Genomic DNA, 15,932 nt, shown 5'->3' on the forward strand with positions numbered 1-15,932 from the left:
CATCCTTTGTTTTGTTTTACTGTTAACCCTCCTTTTCCTAGTGGAAAATGTTTCCTAATATTTCAGAGTGCGGCTGCAAGATAACTATAGCATGTCCAAGGAATTTTCCACTCAAAAATTGAACTCTAGTTCTCGAACGATTTGTATTTTAGTATAGCTCATCGAGCAATTTGTATTTTTGTATAGGTCATTAATCACCTGAGATAAATCACTTGGTTTTATATGTGTTGGTATTTGTTAGTTTGTTTTTGAATTATGCAAAATTTGATTGAACATTGTTCCATTCAAAAGATTTTTCCAAGAACCTAGAATTATACATATCGTTCCATTGCCTAAATCTTTTCTCTAATGGTCATGCTTTACCCCAAGACCATCAACAAATTGCCTTCTAACCGTTTTGTAATCAATCACTCATCACCATAATACTCGTCCATGCAAATTGCATATAACTGGACCACGTTTTGATACATCGTGTGGTACCTTGTACCACCTCTTCACATACAATATTTTCCACAATTTACAACCTCTGCATTATGCCTGTGGAGATTTGTTTGATATTTTTAAGTATGCATTGAGTTAAAGTTTAGAGGTCCCAGCACATTTTGAAGTCTCCATTCAAGTATTCAATTTCATTTATAAGATACTTACTGATTATAATGTTGTGATTGATGATTGCAGTGCAGCAAACAGTTATCTACACTGAATAGGAACTGAAGTGCAAGGAACATGCTATCTTTTGCGCTCACTTGTTAAAGTGTAACTGTTTCAGAAAGATCTTACTCCTATTGCTTCATACATAAATTCTCTTTTTTTTGTAATTAGGATCTCACTCTTGTTACCGAAAGTTTTCGTGAATTTGCGCGTTACCTTAGATTTCGTGAATTCACCCACGATTTTCCCTTTTTGGACCTGAAATTTAGAGTTATGAAAACTCCAAAGTTCTGAAAACGTTTCATGATCTCTCATCCTTGAGTCTCACCCAAATTAATCTTTCTGGTAATGCAAATTTGCAATTCCCAACACAACTAATAAAGTAAAAAATTAAGTCTTTATGTAGAGTTCTAATTTCAAATTTCTATTCCAATCACATCATGTTTCCTATTTCCCTCGACCAAGAGTAAATTATACAATGTTGATTTATGACTAATAGTAGAAATTCATTATAGATTAAATAACACTACAAAATTATAAGTTGACATTGTTTATTTACTTCATCTTTAAGCATCTCATAAATAACATTTTGTCCAAGCAGACAACCATCAGAGCCACTAGTCCATCTACCAGCACCTATATAGAATTTGTGAAGAGAACTGAAAGTCATTTTGTTAAGCGAATTTGCATTCCTCAATAGTTGACTTGCTAATTCAATAACATCCGCAGAGAAAACACAACCACAAAACTCCACATATTTCAAATCATTATGAGAAAACTCTGCATATTTTCTTTTTTCCCTCTTAAATTCTACCATACGTGAATTTTTCAGATGTCGATTTCTAATCTGAAAATTGAAAAAAATCATAATATTACATATCTAAAAAATTTAAAATTCCATAAGGCATGTAAACTGACCCTCATTTCAAAATAGGAGGTTGTTTATTACGGTTGAGGTTAAGTTTGACATGGTCAAATTGCTAGCTTATTACTTAAATAGAGTTGTTTGATATTAGTTTTTTGAGTTAATTGCAATTTTAGTCTTCCTATTTTCTCTATTTGGCAAAAATAGTTTCCTCATTTTAAAATTTGACAATTTATGTCCTTTCATCATATTTTTAAACTAAAAATTGATGATTTGATATTTTGCAAATGATGTACATGATATGATGATGAAAAAACATCAACACTGATTAAATTGTATGAAAATTTCCTTAATATCATCATTCTAAACATGTCATATCATTATTATTTTAAAGCAAATAGTTGATGAAAGGACCAAAACTGTTAAATTTTAAAATATAGGGACCAATTTTGCAAATTGATGAAAATAGGGGGATTAAAATTACAATTAAGCCTATTTTTTTTCCCGTGAGATTATAGTGTTTTTTCATATGTTTTTCAACTAGCGTCTAAGCTTATAGCTTATAATTGAAGCAGTGTTTGTGATTATAATGTATAATTTTTCTCTAACTTTTACCTTCATTATTCTAATTGATAAACTTAAATATAAATTAAAAATATATTTTTATGTTTATTTATATTTATTAGTTAATTTAACCACTAATTTTATCCGACACTTCAAATCCGTTCAACCACTAATTTTATCCAACACTTCAAATCCAATTTGTTAGTTTATTCAATATAAGCTAACTTCTCAACTGTTTGTTCCTTTTTGCAGAGCAAAGAATAAACCATGAAATATTAGATTTGATTTTTATCTTTTTTTAAGAATAATTGGGTTGAAATTAATTGTAAAAATTTCAACAAGTTGTAATATATTTGCACCTATGTTACACATTAAAGACTTGAACAATTGATTTGACTCTAAAAGTGAAAATACAAATATATTTTAGGAAGCTCTTGTAATTTTTTTGTGTTAATCATAAGTTTGAAGGAAAAAGGTCATGATAATTTAGAGTTCGTACAAAATAAAAATAACAGATAAAGTTCTAGATTCCTATTTTTATAATAGACATAAAAATTTAATGATTTAGTTCCAAAAATTAATGTAAGAAACTAAAAGAAATATAACAACAAAAATTTATTAAGCATATTAAATTATCAATCAAAATCATTATAAATCATCTAAATGTGAACTATGTGCAAAATTGTCTATTTCTTTTTTTTTAATATAAAATTAGCTCACCAACATTGATATCGAAGAGAATCAAATTTAGGATCTTGAGAGAAGTATATTCCAAAGTTTCAAACCAACACTATCAAAACAACTTAAGTGAGTTAAAAATAAGTTTTTAATGTATAATTTTTTTGATACACGTAGACAAACACATTTTGAATAAGGAAAATAAACTTCTAGTTTCATTCAAGTTTAAATTCATAAGGTTGATTTGCACATAATTATTTAGATAAATGTTATTCATAAAAAAGCTAAATACTAACATTAAAAAAAAATGGACAACCAAAAAAATAAAGAGTTGAATAACTCACTGTTATAGAAATTTTCTGGAGATGTTGAGAAGCCGTTATAATATCTAAAATCCAAAAATAGTTCATATCAAGATCATACACTCCTCCTTCCACAAATAACTCTAATTGTCTAAGATTTTGAAATTGAAATAATACCTGCTTTAATTTCTCAACCTGTGTTACAACAAAATATTTAAAGTGAGTTAAAAGCAACTGGTAATCAAATTAATTAAAAGAAAAATTTAGATTATCAATATAGGCAAATAGCGTTGCTGCTATGGAGGAGGAACTATGGGAGCAGCAATTTGCATCAACAACGGTCACGAGTTTTTTTTGTTTTGTTTTGTTTCTTTAGATCATACTAAGGATACTTATTAAGGATTTAAAAATGAAAATACTTTATGTAAAAGTTGGTTTTTAAAATTTCAATGTGTATTTATTCTTTAAACTTCTTAATAAACTTACCCTTAATTTTGGGAAAAAACTCAGAAACAATACTTAACTGTTGTTGCAATTTAAAAGTCATACACATCGTGAGCTTAACTAAATTGGTTTGATGTTAAAAAAAAAAAAAAATTATGACTTAGACGCATTAATACAGTAAATTAGAAAAGTGGACGGACAAAACACTAGTAAATAAATAATGGAATATCACCGATGTTGAAATGCACTGTACCATTATCTCAATTTTGGGATTAACCACTATCCGAGATTGGCAACCTGTATACAAACAATAAACATGAAATAGCAAACATGGATTTGACCTAATTTACCTGTGAAGGGTAGATGATCATAGCTAAATTCTCAATATGTGGTAAGCTTTCAATAGGACCAAAGGGATGTGGTATTTTCTCTCTCACAGCCGCATTCCAGAAAATCTTCAATAACTTTGGAGCCGTAACATAAATTATATGTGTGTTTTGACCACTATATTCAAAGGATAAGAGATTCAGTGCATCAATAGTTATCGCATAAGGAGAGTATTCCCCAAAACCACAATCAATTATGCTTAAATGACGCAACTTTTGACTGGTAATGTCTGTTGAACTTGTGAGGCAGCAGTTCTTAAAGGTGGCGTTCTCGAGTTTGAAACAATCAGAAAACAAATTATTCAAAATGTTCCCAGATAGATTTTCAGTGAGTCCATCCAACACAATTGTTGTTACGTTTTTCAATCCAAAAAACCCAATAGGTTTAGAAAATCGAGCACCTCTGTAGATAAACTTGGATAACATATGAGACTTAATGTTAATTGGGTGTACTCTAAAACGATCATTACAAGAATACTCAAAGGATGAGAGATTTGATGCAATAATATCTATATACCTTTCAATGTTAACCCTACAGTTAACAATATTCAAACGAAGCAATGTTGGTATGTTTATTATCAAGCTAGAAGTGAAATGACAATCATCAAGGGTGAAGTCTAAAAGATGACTGCAATTAGAAGACAGACTCTGAAGAAGTTTCTGCTTCACATCAACTAGATGGAACACAAGAGTTCTCAAGTTTTTTAATCCAGATAAGTTCATAGGTTCTAATACAAGACAGTTTTGTAGGTGCAGATACGTGAGAGAATCATTGTCAGATAAGAGAGTAAGGGAAAATTTGTATGGCAAAATAGAATGAGTAGTATCATTTGTTTCAGATGAGAAGAGAAGTTCAATACGTTTGGCACCCTTAGCAATTCCTTTGGAGATCAATCTATCAATGGCATCCCTGTGTTCATTGCCTAATGGAAATTTTACTCGGATTGAACTGATCATGTCACCTTTATAATGGAGCACAAATTGATCCAATCTGGTGGCAAATTCAGATTGAAAGTGAAACCTTTGAAAGAGTGGAAGGCTTTTTGGTAAGTCTTGAATTGTGTTATAGTCAAACATTGTATGGAGATCAAAGTTGAGTTCCGTCTTTAATCCCCAATATTCGTGAATCCATCTTTTGGATAATGCACTTGTTTTCACCAAATCCTTCAAAGCTAACTTGGAAAAGATATAAGATATAACACAATCAGGCAACTCACACTCACTCTGAAGCTTTTTACACCTCTTAATTGCTACTGCTACTGCATGCAATAACGAAACACAGTTACTAAAAGCAACACCCAAATAACTGGTTCAGAACTATATTTGATTTTATTAAATTTTATCACGATGCTACAGCAGATACACAGATAATTAACTATCGTTAAACAGGTAAAACAAAAAACAAAAAAACTTGAATAAACTCACGACATTCAAAGTATAACCTAGAAAAGATAATTGTGCTGCACAAACGAACACCCTACCTACCTCAGAACTTACGCTGAAATCTACACAGAAGGAAACAATAAGTACCTGCGATTCACGATGGCTTGGATGAAAATACTGCTATTCACGATTTCTTTCTTCTTATTTTTTTAAGGAGCGATTTAGGATTTTTTTTTTTTTTTTTTTTTTGAAGGAATGATTTCTTATTTAGCTTTAGATTTATTTATAGTCGTCAAAATTATTGTGAAGTTTTTTTGTTTGTTTTGTTTTTCCCGAGATTTAATTTAAACTGGGCTCATGTGTTTGCTTTTAACCACAGAATTTGCTATTTAGACCCCCAAAACATTTGAAAATGCTGCTAGGAAACCTATCGGAAATAATCTTCCACTCTTTATCTATCGTAGATACGTTCTCACAAGTCTCATAATACCACCAGAACAAAATGTAGTTTCTCCCTTGCTAATTTACACCCGCCTTTATGTTTTAAATAAACAATTATAAGCATGGAAAAAAGCCAAATAAACACAACAATGTTTTTAAAGTCAATTTTCACTTGTGTCTTTTTAGTTCAAAACATTACATTTTTTAGTTGAATCCAAAAAAAAAAAGTTACTTGTTTTTCTCTTTAACGAACAACATGCTAATTTAATTATAAGATCAAGTTTTTGTTTTGGACATTAATTATAAACTGAATTTTTTTTACTAGTTAATGCTATATGAAGCTTTGTCAAAAATAAAAATAATAGTAAAGAAGTTAATACTCTAAAGCGTGGAAATGAATTGAAATAAGAAAAAAACTTAGGTACACTAGGCGCTTAACTAAATTCTTCATGATTTCTTCAAATTCATATTTTTTTATAAAGTGCGTTGTATAAAAAAAAATGGCTAAACTACACTTTTCACCTCCTATGTTTTAAAATGTGGCTCCCTAATAAAAAAAAATGACAATTTTGGCCCCTTTCATCCCAAAATTGTTGAGAAGACGCCACGTGTCCCAAAAAAGGGGTCATAATCGCAACTTTTTGTAAAGATAAGGGGTTAAAAGGCATATTTCTCTTATGTTAGGAGGTCAAAAGAGCATATTTCCCTAAACATAGTGGGTTACTTTTGCCTTTTTTTTTAATAGGGGGCCAAAATTGCAACATTTTAAAACATAGGGGCGAAAAGTGTAGTTTAGCCAAAAAAAAATTAGTTAACATATTAAAATTCCAATCTCATTATAACCAATTTAATTTCCCCTTGCATACCAATGCCTCAAACTCCCGTAAGACAAAGTTAATTTTCCCTTGCGTACGAATGGCTCAAACTCATTATTTGATTATAAGACTACCATCATTGATTCCTTGTGACATCTTATGTAATTGCGATGAAATTACAATATTAGTTGAGGATGTCATCATGCCAACATCTTATACGACTCTTTTTCCCGTGCATGTTTCTCATAACATATTAAGACAAATCGTACCCAATATTAGGGACGGATGTATATAGAGTTGTGTGAAGTCATGTGCCTCCACAAAGTTTTCATGTTTCTTTTTTTAGGCTTTGTTTGAGAGTTTGGAGGGGAGGGGAGGGGAGGGTTTTGGAAAAAAATGAAGGAGCAAGTGGAAGAAATAGAAGACATTGGAAGGAGAGGGTTTTGGAGGTTAATTTTTTACTCATAATAAGAAATCCCCCTCATTTGGGTGATCTCAAAAATTGTATTGGGGAGGTTTTGGGGGGTTATGGAAGGTTTATATGAATTTTTCAAATTCAATCTATATTGTTATAATATTCTTAAAATTAAAAAGTATATTAATCATAAGTATTAGTTTTTCATTCTCTAAAAAAACTGTTCTTTCAAAAAATGTGAATTTTTTGTCCATTTTTTTTTATATATTTCCAACCCCTCAAAACCCTCCTTTCCCTTCCCCTCCAAACTCTCAAACAAAGACTTAGTGGTATAATATGTGTTTTTATACTATGGTGAAGGGGCATGCCTTCACATAGCCTACCTTTCTTAACTCATCAATCACACAAGTTTATTTATTTATTTTTGAGAGTACCAATCATTCAAGTTAAATTCTACAAGTTGCTAAAAAAAGCTTTTTCAAATGAAGAACAAATCATCAATTTGGTCTTTAAACTATCACTCTTTTTCAAATTTAGTCTCTAAAGTATATAAGTATAATAAGTTGTCTCTAAAGTATTTAATATTCGTCAATTTAATCTTTGTTGTTGAGACGTTAGTGACTAAATTGATGGAGTCTTATATACTATAGTGACTAAATTGACGAAATTCATATAAATTAATGACTATTGTTATTTTTACATAGCTATATGGACTACATTGAAAAATGAATGATGATTTATAAACTAAATTGATGGTTTGTTCATTCAAATAAAATTAAAGTACAAACAAGTAGAGATTACAAAATACATAGCACGTACATTAGATGATGCTCCCACTAATCAAAATTTATGGATCTGTCACTGCCCAAGATTGGAGAATATGCTGAGGAGATGGCCACAAATAACAATGAAGATCATAATATGTGGGAGATAGATGTGCGACTTAATATATTTTTTTGGCTAAAATATGTTTTTGGTCCCTGCAAATATGAGAGTTTGGGTTTTGGTCCCAGTAAATTTTTTTTTTTGAAATTCATCTCTGCAAAATTTTTTGTTTTCTAAAATAGTCTCTGGACCCACTTTTTTGCTGATTTGTCTCATTTTTGCCTATGTGGCAGATGCTGACCTTGTAAAGTTGACCACGTGACAAATACATGGAATTTAAAAAGAATTAAATAAATTAATAAATCTGAAAATGTTTTTATTTATTTTCTACATTTTAAATTTATTAAAATAAAAAGGGAGAAGAATTGAAATTAGAGTTCATGTTACTTTCATCATCTTCTTCCTCATACGAGTCAAACGGAAACAGAAGCTTCCTAGAAACAAATAAAACCCAACAAGCAGAGCAACAATCCCAATTCCCAACCTTAATCAACCCCTTAATATAAAAAAACTCAGAATTGATTAGGGTCAAATCGTAAGATTTAGGAGAAGTTTAGGAGACCAAGATTTTAACTGAAGCACAACAACATTTAAACTGAAGCATCGCAAGGTTTTAATTGCTTCAATTTTCAACAACCAATTTCAAATTACTCAGTTTCCATACCTCAAATTTTCCCATTCAACACTATAAAGTTTGAACTCTTAGATTAGAATGTTGGATAAAGAATTATTGAGTTGTTGGATTTGGGTTGAAATTAGATTAGTTTATGAGTTTGGAATGTGTTGGGTTTGAAGATGCTAAGATTCTTTCGGTTGAAGATTCATGTGAAGATGGAGATCTCTGTGTTTTTTCATTTTGTGAAGATGGAGAATTGATGGAGATTGTGGTGGTACCCGAAGAAGAAGATGAAACATATTAAATAAAAGCTTTTTTTTTTTTTTTATGAATTTTGATTTTATTTTAGTAAATGATTTATAAAATACTTAAATGTCACATGTGCGAGTTGTTACAATCAGCATTTTGCCACATATGCAGAAATGAGACAAATCAGCGAGAAAGTGGATCCAAAGACTATTTTAAAAAACAAAATTTTTTGCAGGGATGAATTTCAAAACAAAAATTTACTAGGGACCAAAACTCAAACTCGTCATATTTGCAATGACCAAAAACATATTTTAGCCTTTTTTTTTTTATAGAAGAATTAACCTTTTTACGGGAATATAAGATCATATATATTGCTAATAATATAAAATTATATTTAAACCTTAAATAAATTATTGATACATGCTGTACAAAAAAAATATTGACACACGCAGACGAAAAAACAAATAAAAAATTATATTGATACATACTGCCTCCATTCATTTTTTATTTTGCGTAAAATAGCTTATTAATTAGAAATTAGAAATTCACTTTAAGGTCATGGAGACTTGCTCAAGACATTATCCTAACTAATTTTTTATTTTTTTTTAAGTTCATTGATTGAATGAGTTAGTGTTGTTCCTCTCAACTTCTGGGATTTGATACTCCACATTATCAATTAGGATGAATTAGTTTGGATTTTTTCAAAAATAAAAATAAAAGTAAATGTTGTATTTGATTTTTTTTTTAAATATGTTGTATTTAAATTATAATTGACTCAAATACGGTGGATTCGGATTCTAACAAGTCCCTCACCGGTGGACCATAATGAAAAATAACTAAGATCCATTAGATTGATCAAACTCACGTGTCTTATTATACATCAAATACACCGGATAACACATTTCATTTTCCCTCTTTAATTCTCTTTTTCTTCCATTCTCCGTGGCACCACCATTCCATTTACTCAGGAGCAGAGTCGTATGACCTGACAAACCATTTCAAAATTATTACTACAATCCAATTATATATGGTCTAAATTTATATCATATCCCAATCAAAATTTAATTATTAAAATATATAAATTCGATGTGTTAAGTTGCAAGTGCAAGTAAGATTGGGTGTTTGATTTTCATCCATAAAAGTAAATCTATACGAACTCAACTCTCTCTTCTCTAAAATATAACTCCTTAGCTCTTACTTGATGGTGTTTGGTAATGAAATTTCCTGCAACGTTATCAACTTGATACATTAATCTCCATTAGATTAGGGGCCCTCACAATCACGAATTAGGGTTTTTATCAAACTCTTTTGGTTGAATTAATTTTTGAGAGTATTGAAGATTTAGTCAAATTGGTTTAGTATTTGGGTAAAGAATATATGATTTTGATTTTTGAGAGGTTTTATCATGATAAAAAAGAAAGAAGGGGAGGAAGACGCAAGAGGGAGAAAGAAAGAGAGAAGGGTTGCAATATAGTATGTATGGTGTATGATATGATCCATCAATCTAATGGATCTTAATTGCTGTTTATGTGGTTTACTGGTGAGGGACTTGTTAGAACCCTAACTCTAAAATTCACCCACAAATACATTTATAATTCAGTAAATCTAAAAAAGAATATTATTTTAGAAAATTCGAAACAACCTAAACTGCAAGCTAAGTGGTGGGTGAAAGGTGTCTCTCATCCACCTTGTCATATCTTTTCTCCGCCCACAGCCTATATATAACCGTATTTTCCTTTGAAACCGGTTTTTCTCTTTCCTCGATCCTCGTTGGATCTATTCACAATCCTATCCATCCAATTCAATCCTTAACGTCACAATCACCCTCCTCCTTATTCGCTGTCCCTCTCTTTCATCTTTTTCGTAAACATCTACGTTTTTTTCCATTCTTGTCTTTCATCTCTAATACCCTACTTTTCTCTTATCATCGATAACCCTTTCATCTTTTCTCAATTGGGTTTAATCAAAATTTCAATATTTTTCATTGGGCGATTCAAAGTTTTAATTTTTTTTTTTAATTATGGTGACGGTGAATCTGGGAATGCTTCATTATGTATTAGACCATGTTTATGGAGCATTTATGCATAGAACTAAGATGAGTACACCATTTTTCTCAAGAGGATGGGGTGGTACAAAACTAGATATGCTTGAGAATATGATCAATCAATTGTTCCCTGATTTGGGGAGACAAAGTTTGCCTCCTACTGAAATTCAACCTGTTTGGAAAACTGTTTGGGAAACTAGAACCGCTTGTTTGAGAGAAGGGGTTTTTAGAACCCCTTGCGAGGATCAACTTCTTGGTGCATTGCCACCTGAGAGTCACATTGCTAGGGTTGCTTTTCTTATGCCTAAGTCTGTTCCTCCTCAGAATATGGCCTGTGTTGTTCATCTTGCAGGTATTAAAGTTTACAAGTTTGATTTTAATTTGATGAATTTTCATTTTTTTATATGTATATATTATTAGTGGATTGGTTGGATTAATTAAAATATAATATGCTGTTTGTTAAATTTGAATGTTTAGACTAGACATAGTAGACCTGATTGCAAAGAGATACGGGAGATGAAATTTTTTGATGCATATACAGTTTGTGATTAGGTAGACATTAGAAAAAATGGAAAAGTGATGAAATTGTAAAATATTAGGAAAATTGATTGGAAAGAAATGTGTTTTTGCCTGGATGCCTTGATCAAAATCAAAATATATAGAAAATACGAACGATATGTTTGAAACAGTTTGGGGATAACTGCAGAGTATGAATAGTTTAATTTCTATCTGAGTTAATTTATTTTGACTATTTGGTAAAGGATGGAAGGAGAATGGGGTTATATGTTGTGTTTAAGGGCTTATTTGGATTGGTTTATTTGAGTTTATCCACTTGTGTATGCACTTGTGATACTGTTTGTAAGAGCTTGTGAAAACAATTTATGACATGTCCATAACTTATTTCCGTAATCTTTCAAGTATAGCTTATGAAGATAACTTATAGCTTATTACAAGAAGCTCTCTAGGACATTGTTTAAGTTCAGAATCAGCACAATACATTGAATGCTATTCGTATGAATTGTCTGTTACCATGCAAAAGAATAGTCTGTTTAAGTTATTGAACTTATTTTCTTGGTGGATCCTATTCAATGCACATTGTATGACAGATTTGATCAGAGATCTTGCACATGAAAAAAAGCTTTCTTTCTTTTCCCTCCGGAGTTTCTCATTGCGAAAGAGTTAAATAATGGAACTGAGATAATAGTAATGACGAAACTTGCGAAAACCGTGATTGAACTATTTTCTGTTTTTTTACACACTTACATTTCTCTTCCATATGATTTATTCTTTGCATGAAATGAAAGCACAAATTTAGAATAAAAAAAGTATGTTGAAAGCTTGGCAAGTTTGCATTACTAAGAATAAGTGAATAACTTTTTTACACTAAAATCTACAAGATTAATTTTCTTTTAAGCTTTGATTATGTCTCTTGGACTGTCCTGTTTTGTTTAAATTTTGTATTTGTTTTTCCTTGTGCAGGAACTGGGGACCATACATTTGAAAGAAGACTACGTCTTGGTGGTCCATTGGTGAAGGAAAACATTGCAACCATGGTTCTTGAGAGGTTAGAGTCACTTTTTAACGATCTTTACCTTGAAACTAAATGAACCAACCTTTTTATTTAAACAAGGTCATTTAATATATGTTCTGTATTTCTGAAATATGCAATTGCAGTCCATTCTATGGACAAAGACGTCCTGTGCTGCAGCGTGGTGCAAAACTTTTGTGTGTCAGTGACTTGCTTCTATTAGGAAGAGCAACCATTGAAGAGGCACGCAGTCTGTTACACTGGTTGGACTTTGAGGCAGGTTTCGGCAAGATGGGTGTTTGTGGTCTTAGTATGGGTAAGACCCGTCTAGAACCCATACTAAAACTAATACTATTTTTATGTTCAGTCCTATTTAACTTTTAGTTATGCTAGTTTATTATTTGAACCAAGTCTCATTTAGATGTTGTAACATAGTGTTTCTTCCTTGAATGGCTAATTAAACAATTTGATCTTTTAGTTGTGCTAATTTTGAAAATATTTGTATGAACTCTAGGAGGAGTACATGCGGCAATGGTTGGATCACTTCACCCAACACCTATTGCTACATTCCCTTTTCTCTCACCACACTCGGCTGTAGTGGCATTTTGTGAGGGGATTTTAAAGCACGGCACTGCCTGGGAAGCACTGAGAAATGACCTTGCAGCCGAGAAAGTTGCAATGACTCTCGAGGAGGTGAGAGAACGGATGAGAAATGTGCTGTCGCTCACAGATGTCACACGCTTTCCGATCCCCAAAAATCCCAATGCTGTAATCCTTGTTGCTGCTACTGTAAGTTCCATATCGCATCATCACTTTATAAATGTGTGCCAGTACAATGAAAATTGGAATAAATTTACATCTGAAATCCATTTTCTAGTATATCTTATCCATTTCCATGTCTGTTAAGATCTGTGACGATCTTGTTCTGTCAGATGACTGCATTTTCCGTTGTATTCCTCCTCGTAATAAATGTCAGCATTGTTGTGTAGGATGACGGATACATTCCAAAACACTCGGTCCTAGAATTGCAGAAAGCTTGGCCAGGTTCAGAGGTGAGATGGGTGACGGGTGGGCATGTCTCGTCCTTCCTTCTCCATAACGGGGAGTTTCGAAGGGCCATTGTTGATGGCCTTGATAGATTACCATGGAAAGAATCTTCATTGTGATAAGAGTTATTATTGCACTTGCTTGAAGAATATATTTAATTTTTACCGTTGATTGATCCGGTGGTCCTTTCCACCTATTCTCATCAAAGCTTGTAACATTACATGCATAGTTGTTCCCTGAACTCCTTCCCCAAATGAAGAGGGAAAGTGTTGTACATTATTATCAAGAGATCATGTACATTAAAGTTGCTTTTGAATAACTGATAAAGTTGGATGGGAATTCATCCATTAGTTGAACCAACTTTTCTAGTCCTTTTATTTTTTGGTTTGTTTGTGTTATAGTGGCACTTACTATGCTATGATTTGCCTGCTATGTACTTCAGTACATTGGTTTATGTCTTTTCTTAATATTGAATAGTGGAAAAAGGAGGTATTTTAGCATTAAGCAATCACTAATATAATAGTTTGGCATTATAGCGTCCTTGTGCTAAGAAATTATCTGAAAGCAATCTTGGAACAACGAAGAAGATTCCAAATTTGATAGGACCGTATATGGGTCAGTCAACCAATTAGCTTGTAGATATTGAGAGCATATATATATGGGTTTATGCATTATAAAAAAGTTAAACATAATCAAAAAAAGAAAAAGAAAAAAAGAAGTTACATAATAATGCATATAATAATGCATAAACCCATATATATGCTAGTGGCTTATGTAACTATAAGAAAATACTATTTTTTTTTTGAAGGAGAAAAATACTATTGTTTAATGCATATATTCACCTTATGCATAATAATGATAATAATGCATATATTCACCTTATGTAACTTCTTTTTTCCTTTTCGAGTAACTTCTTTTGTAACAAATAATGCATGGAGAAAGCAATTCTAATGATATAATTACGAGGGGACCATTGTTTAAGTCTTATTGAGACACCAAAAATCTCAAGATCAGTGTGATTTAGTCTCTATATAAATTTGATGTCTTTCGTGACTCTAGTGAACTCCTAGACATTGGCGGAGCCAGCTTGGAGTGAGGGGGTTCACATGAACCCTCTGAAATATTAAATCTTGAACCAATTTTTTACTATTTTATGATTGTGAACCCCCTTTTCTTCAAAAAATAAAATAAAAATGATTGTGAACCCCCTGAAAAACAAAACCTGAACCCTTATTGCACCAGTATAATTTGAAAAGCTGGCTGCACATGTGCATTTTACGGTGGCAACTAATTTATGCTATTGGAATTGGAATTCAAAGTAAATTTAGAGACTTTACCAATGCATCAGAGAACCCAACATGTTAATTATATAAGCAGAATTTATTTATATTATATTACATGTCCTCGTGAGCTTAACTCAGTTGGTAGGACAATGCATAATATATGTAAGGTTCGGGATTCAAACTCCGACCAATTTAATGAAAAATTTATATTATAGTACATGTATATTATACTCTGTACAACATTAATTCCATAAGCACTTTCCCTAAATAAAAAAATTCCATAAGCACTTGCCATAAAAAAAAAATTAAAATTCCCTAAGCACTTATAAATATAGTAATTTGCTTACATTTACTAATATTAATTTCATTTAATTGTTGAACTCCATTACATAGATTATGCTCCATCTCATTGAATTGAAGAAACAAAAGTCGCGGTATGGAAAAGATAAATTAAATCAGAGAAATGTTAACCGGTTTGAAGTTTCTGTGTTCAGTTGTTTCAAAAAGGTAACACCTTTCCTGTTGTTTATCAAGTTGATGTGTTCGTATTCACTCTGTTTTTGTCCGTTTTTTTTGTATTTTCGTTTTAAGTTTTGATCATTTTGTTTACCACATTTATGTGATCGTTGATGCTTTCCTTGTTCTTTGTTTGTATTTGTTGCGTTTTTGAAACAATTGTTTTGATTATTCCTTTTAGGGTTTTGGGTTAAGACTTAAAAATGTTGTGCCTGGAAATGCAGAAAGTGCATGAAATGTTGTTGCAAATGCTGGATAGGTATAACACTTACATTTTAAGGATCGATTTGACAATTATTTAAATAATTGAAGGACTTATATGATTGATTATGTCATAGTCTAGGGACTAATTTGATTGAATTTGCAATTTCAGGGTGTTGCACCAAGGAGGTATGGCCTTAGAAGACTGACTTTTTCAGCTGATAGGCCTAATCAAACACCAGGGGTCCTACACCAGGTCATCCAACTCCTCCTGACATAATTAGAGTTCCATATCCAACCTATGGTCCACCTGGTTCGAATCAACCTCAATTCAACGAGTTTATACAACCCCCGGATTTCGAAAGGAGTGAAGCTTCATGAAGTTTAAAATATGATTTTGGATTTGTAATATTTAGGCTTATTTGAATTATGCCCCATAGTTGAGTTTCCTTTTACTTATTTTTATTTAAGACTCATGACTTATTAATGTCTCATAGTTGGGTTTCTTTTGCATATGTAATGTCTGAGACTTATGACTTATGACCTATGACTTTTGCCTACGTAATATTTCATTTTCAATTTGTGTGTTCTGACTTTTTTACTTCATTTTGTATATATA

The 15,932-nt window shown here is 31.5% G+C and overlaps 2 protein-coding genes across 6 annotated transcripts; one reads left to right on the forward strand and one right to left on the reverse strand.

The window, feature by feature from the left end:
* Positions 1–1,054: 1,054 nt before the first annotated feature.
* LOC11418486 (uncharacterized) lies at positions 1,055–5,549 on the reverse strand. 5 transcript variants are annotated; one of them, XM_039828295.1, is made up of 5 exons: positions 5,421–5,548; positions 3,855–5,149; positions 3,238–3,255; positions 3,103–3,146; positions 1,160–1,287 (listed from the first exon to the last, which is right to left on the reverse strand). In XM_039828295.1, exons 2-4 carry the CDS (start codon positions 4,965–4,967, stop codon positions 3,138–3,140), a joined length of 1,140 nt encoding a protein of 379 aa, XP_039684229.1. In that variant the 5' UTR covers positions 4,968–5,149; positions 5,421–5,548; the 3' UTR covers positions 1,160–1,287; positions 3,103–3,137. The 5 variants fall into 5 exon arrangements, with proteins under 5 accessions (XP_024625363.1, XP_024625365.1, XP_039684229.1 ...); XM_024769599.2 differs by lacking the exon at positions 1,160–1,287 and adding an exon at positions 1,451–1,498; XM_024769595.2 differs by having other exon boundaries at positions 1,055–1,498; positions 3,103–3,255; positions 5,421–5,549.
* A 4,806-nt stretch (positions 5,550–10,355) lies between these two features.
* LOC11421657 (protein ABHD18) lies at positions 10,356–13,673 on the forward strand. Its single transcript, XM_003625164.4, has 5 exons — positions 10,356–11,090; positions 12,218–12,302; positions 12,413–12,582; positions 12,781–13,055; positions 13,256–13,673. Exons 1-5 carry the CDS (start codon positions 10,715–10,717, stop codon positions 13,430–13,432), a joined length of 1,083 nt encoding a protein of 360 aa, XP_003625212.1. The 5' UTR covers positions 10,356–10,714; the 3' UTR covers positions 13,433–13,673.
* Positions 13,674–15,932: the final 2,259 nt, after the last annotated feature.

Source organism: Medicago truncatula, chromosome 7 (assembly GCF_003473485.1).
Source record: "Medicago truncatula cultivar Jemalong A17 chromosome 7, MtrunA17r5.0-ANR, whole genome shotgun sequence".
NCBI classification, from domain to species: domain Eukaryota; kingdom Viridiplantae; phylum Streptophyta; class Magnoliopsida; order Fabales; family Fabaceae; genus Medicago; species Medicago truncatula.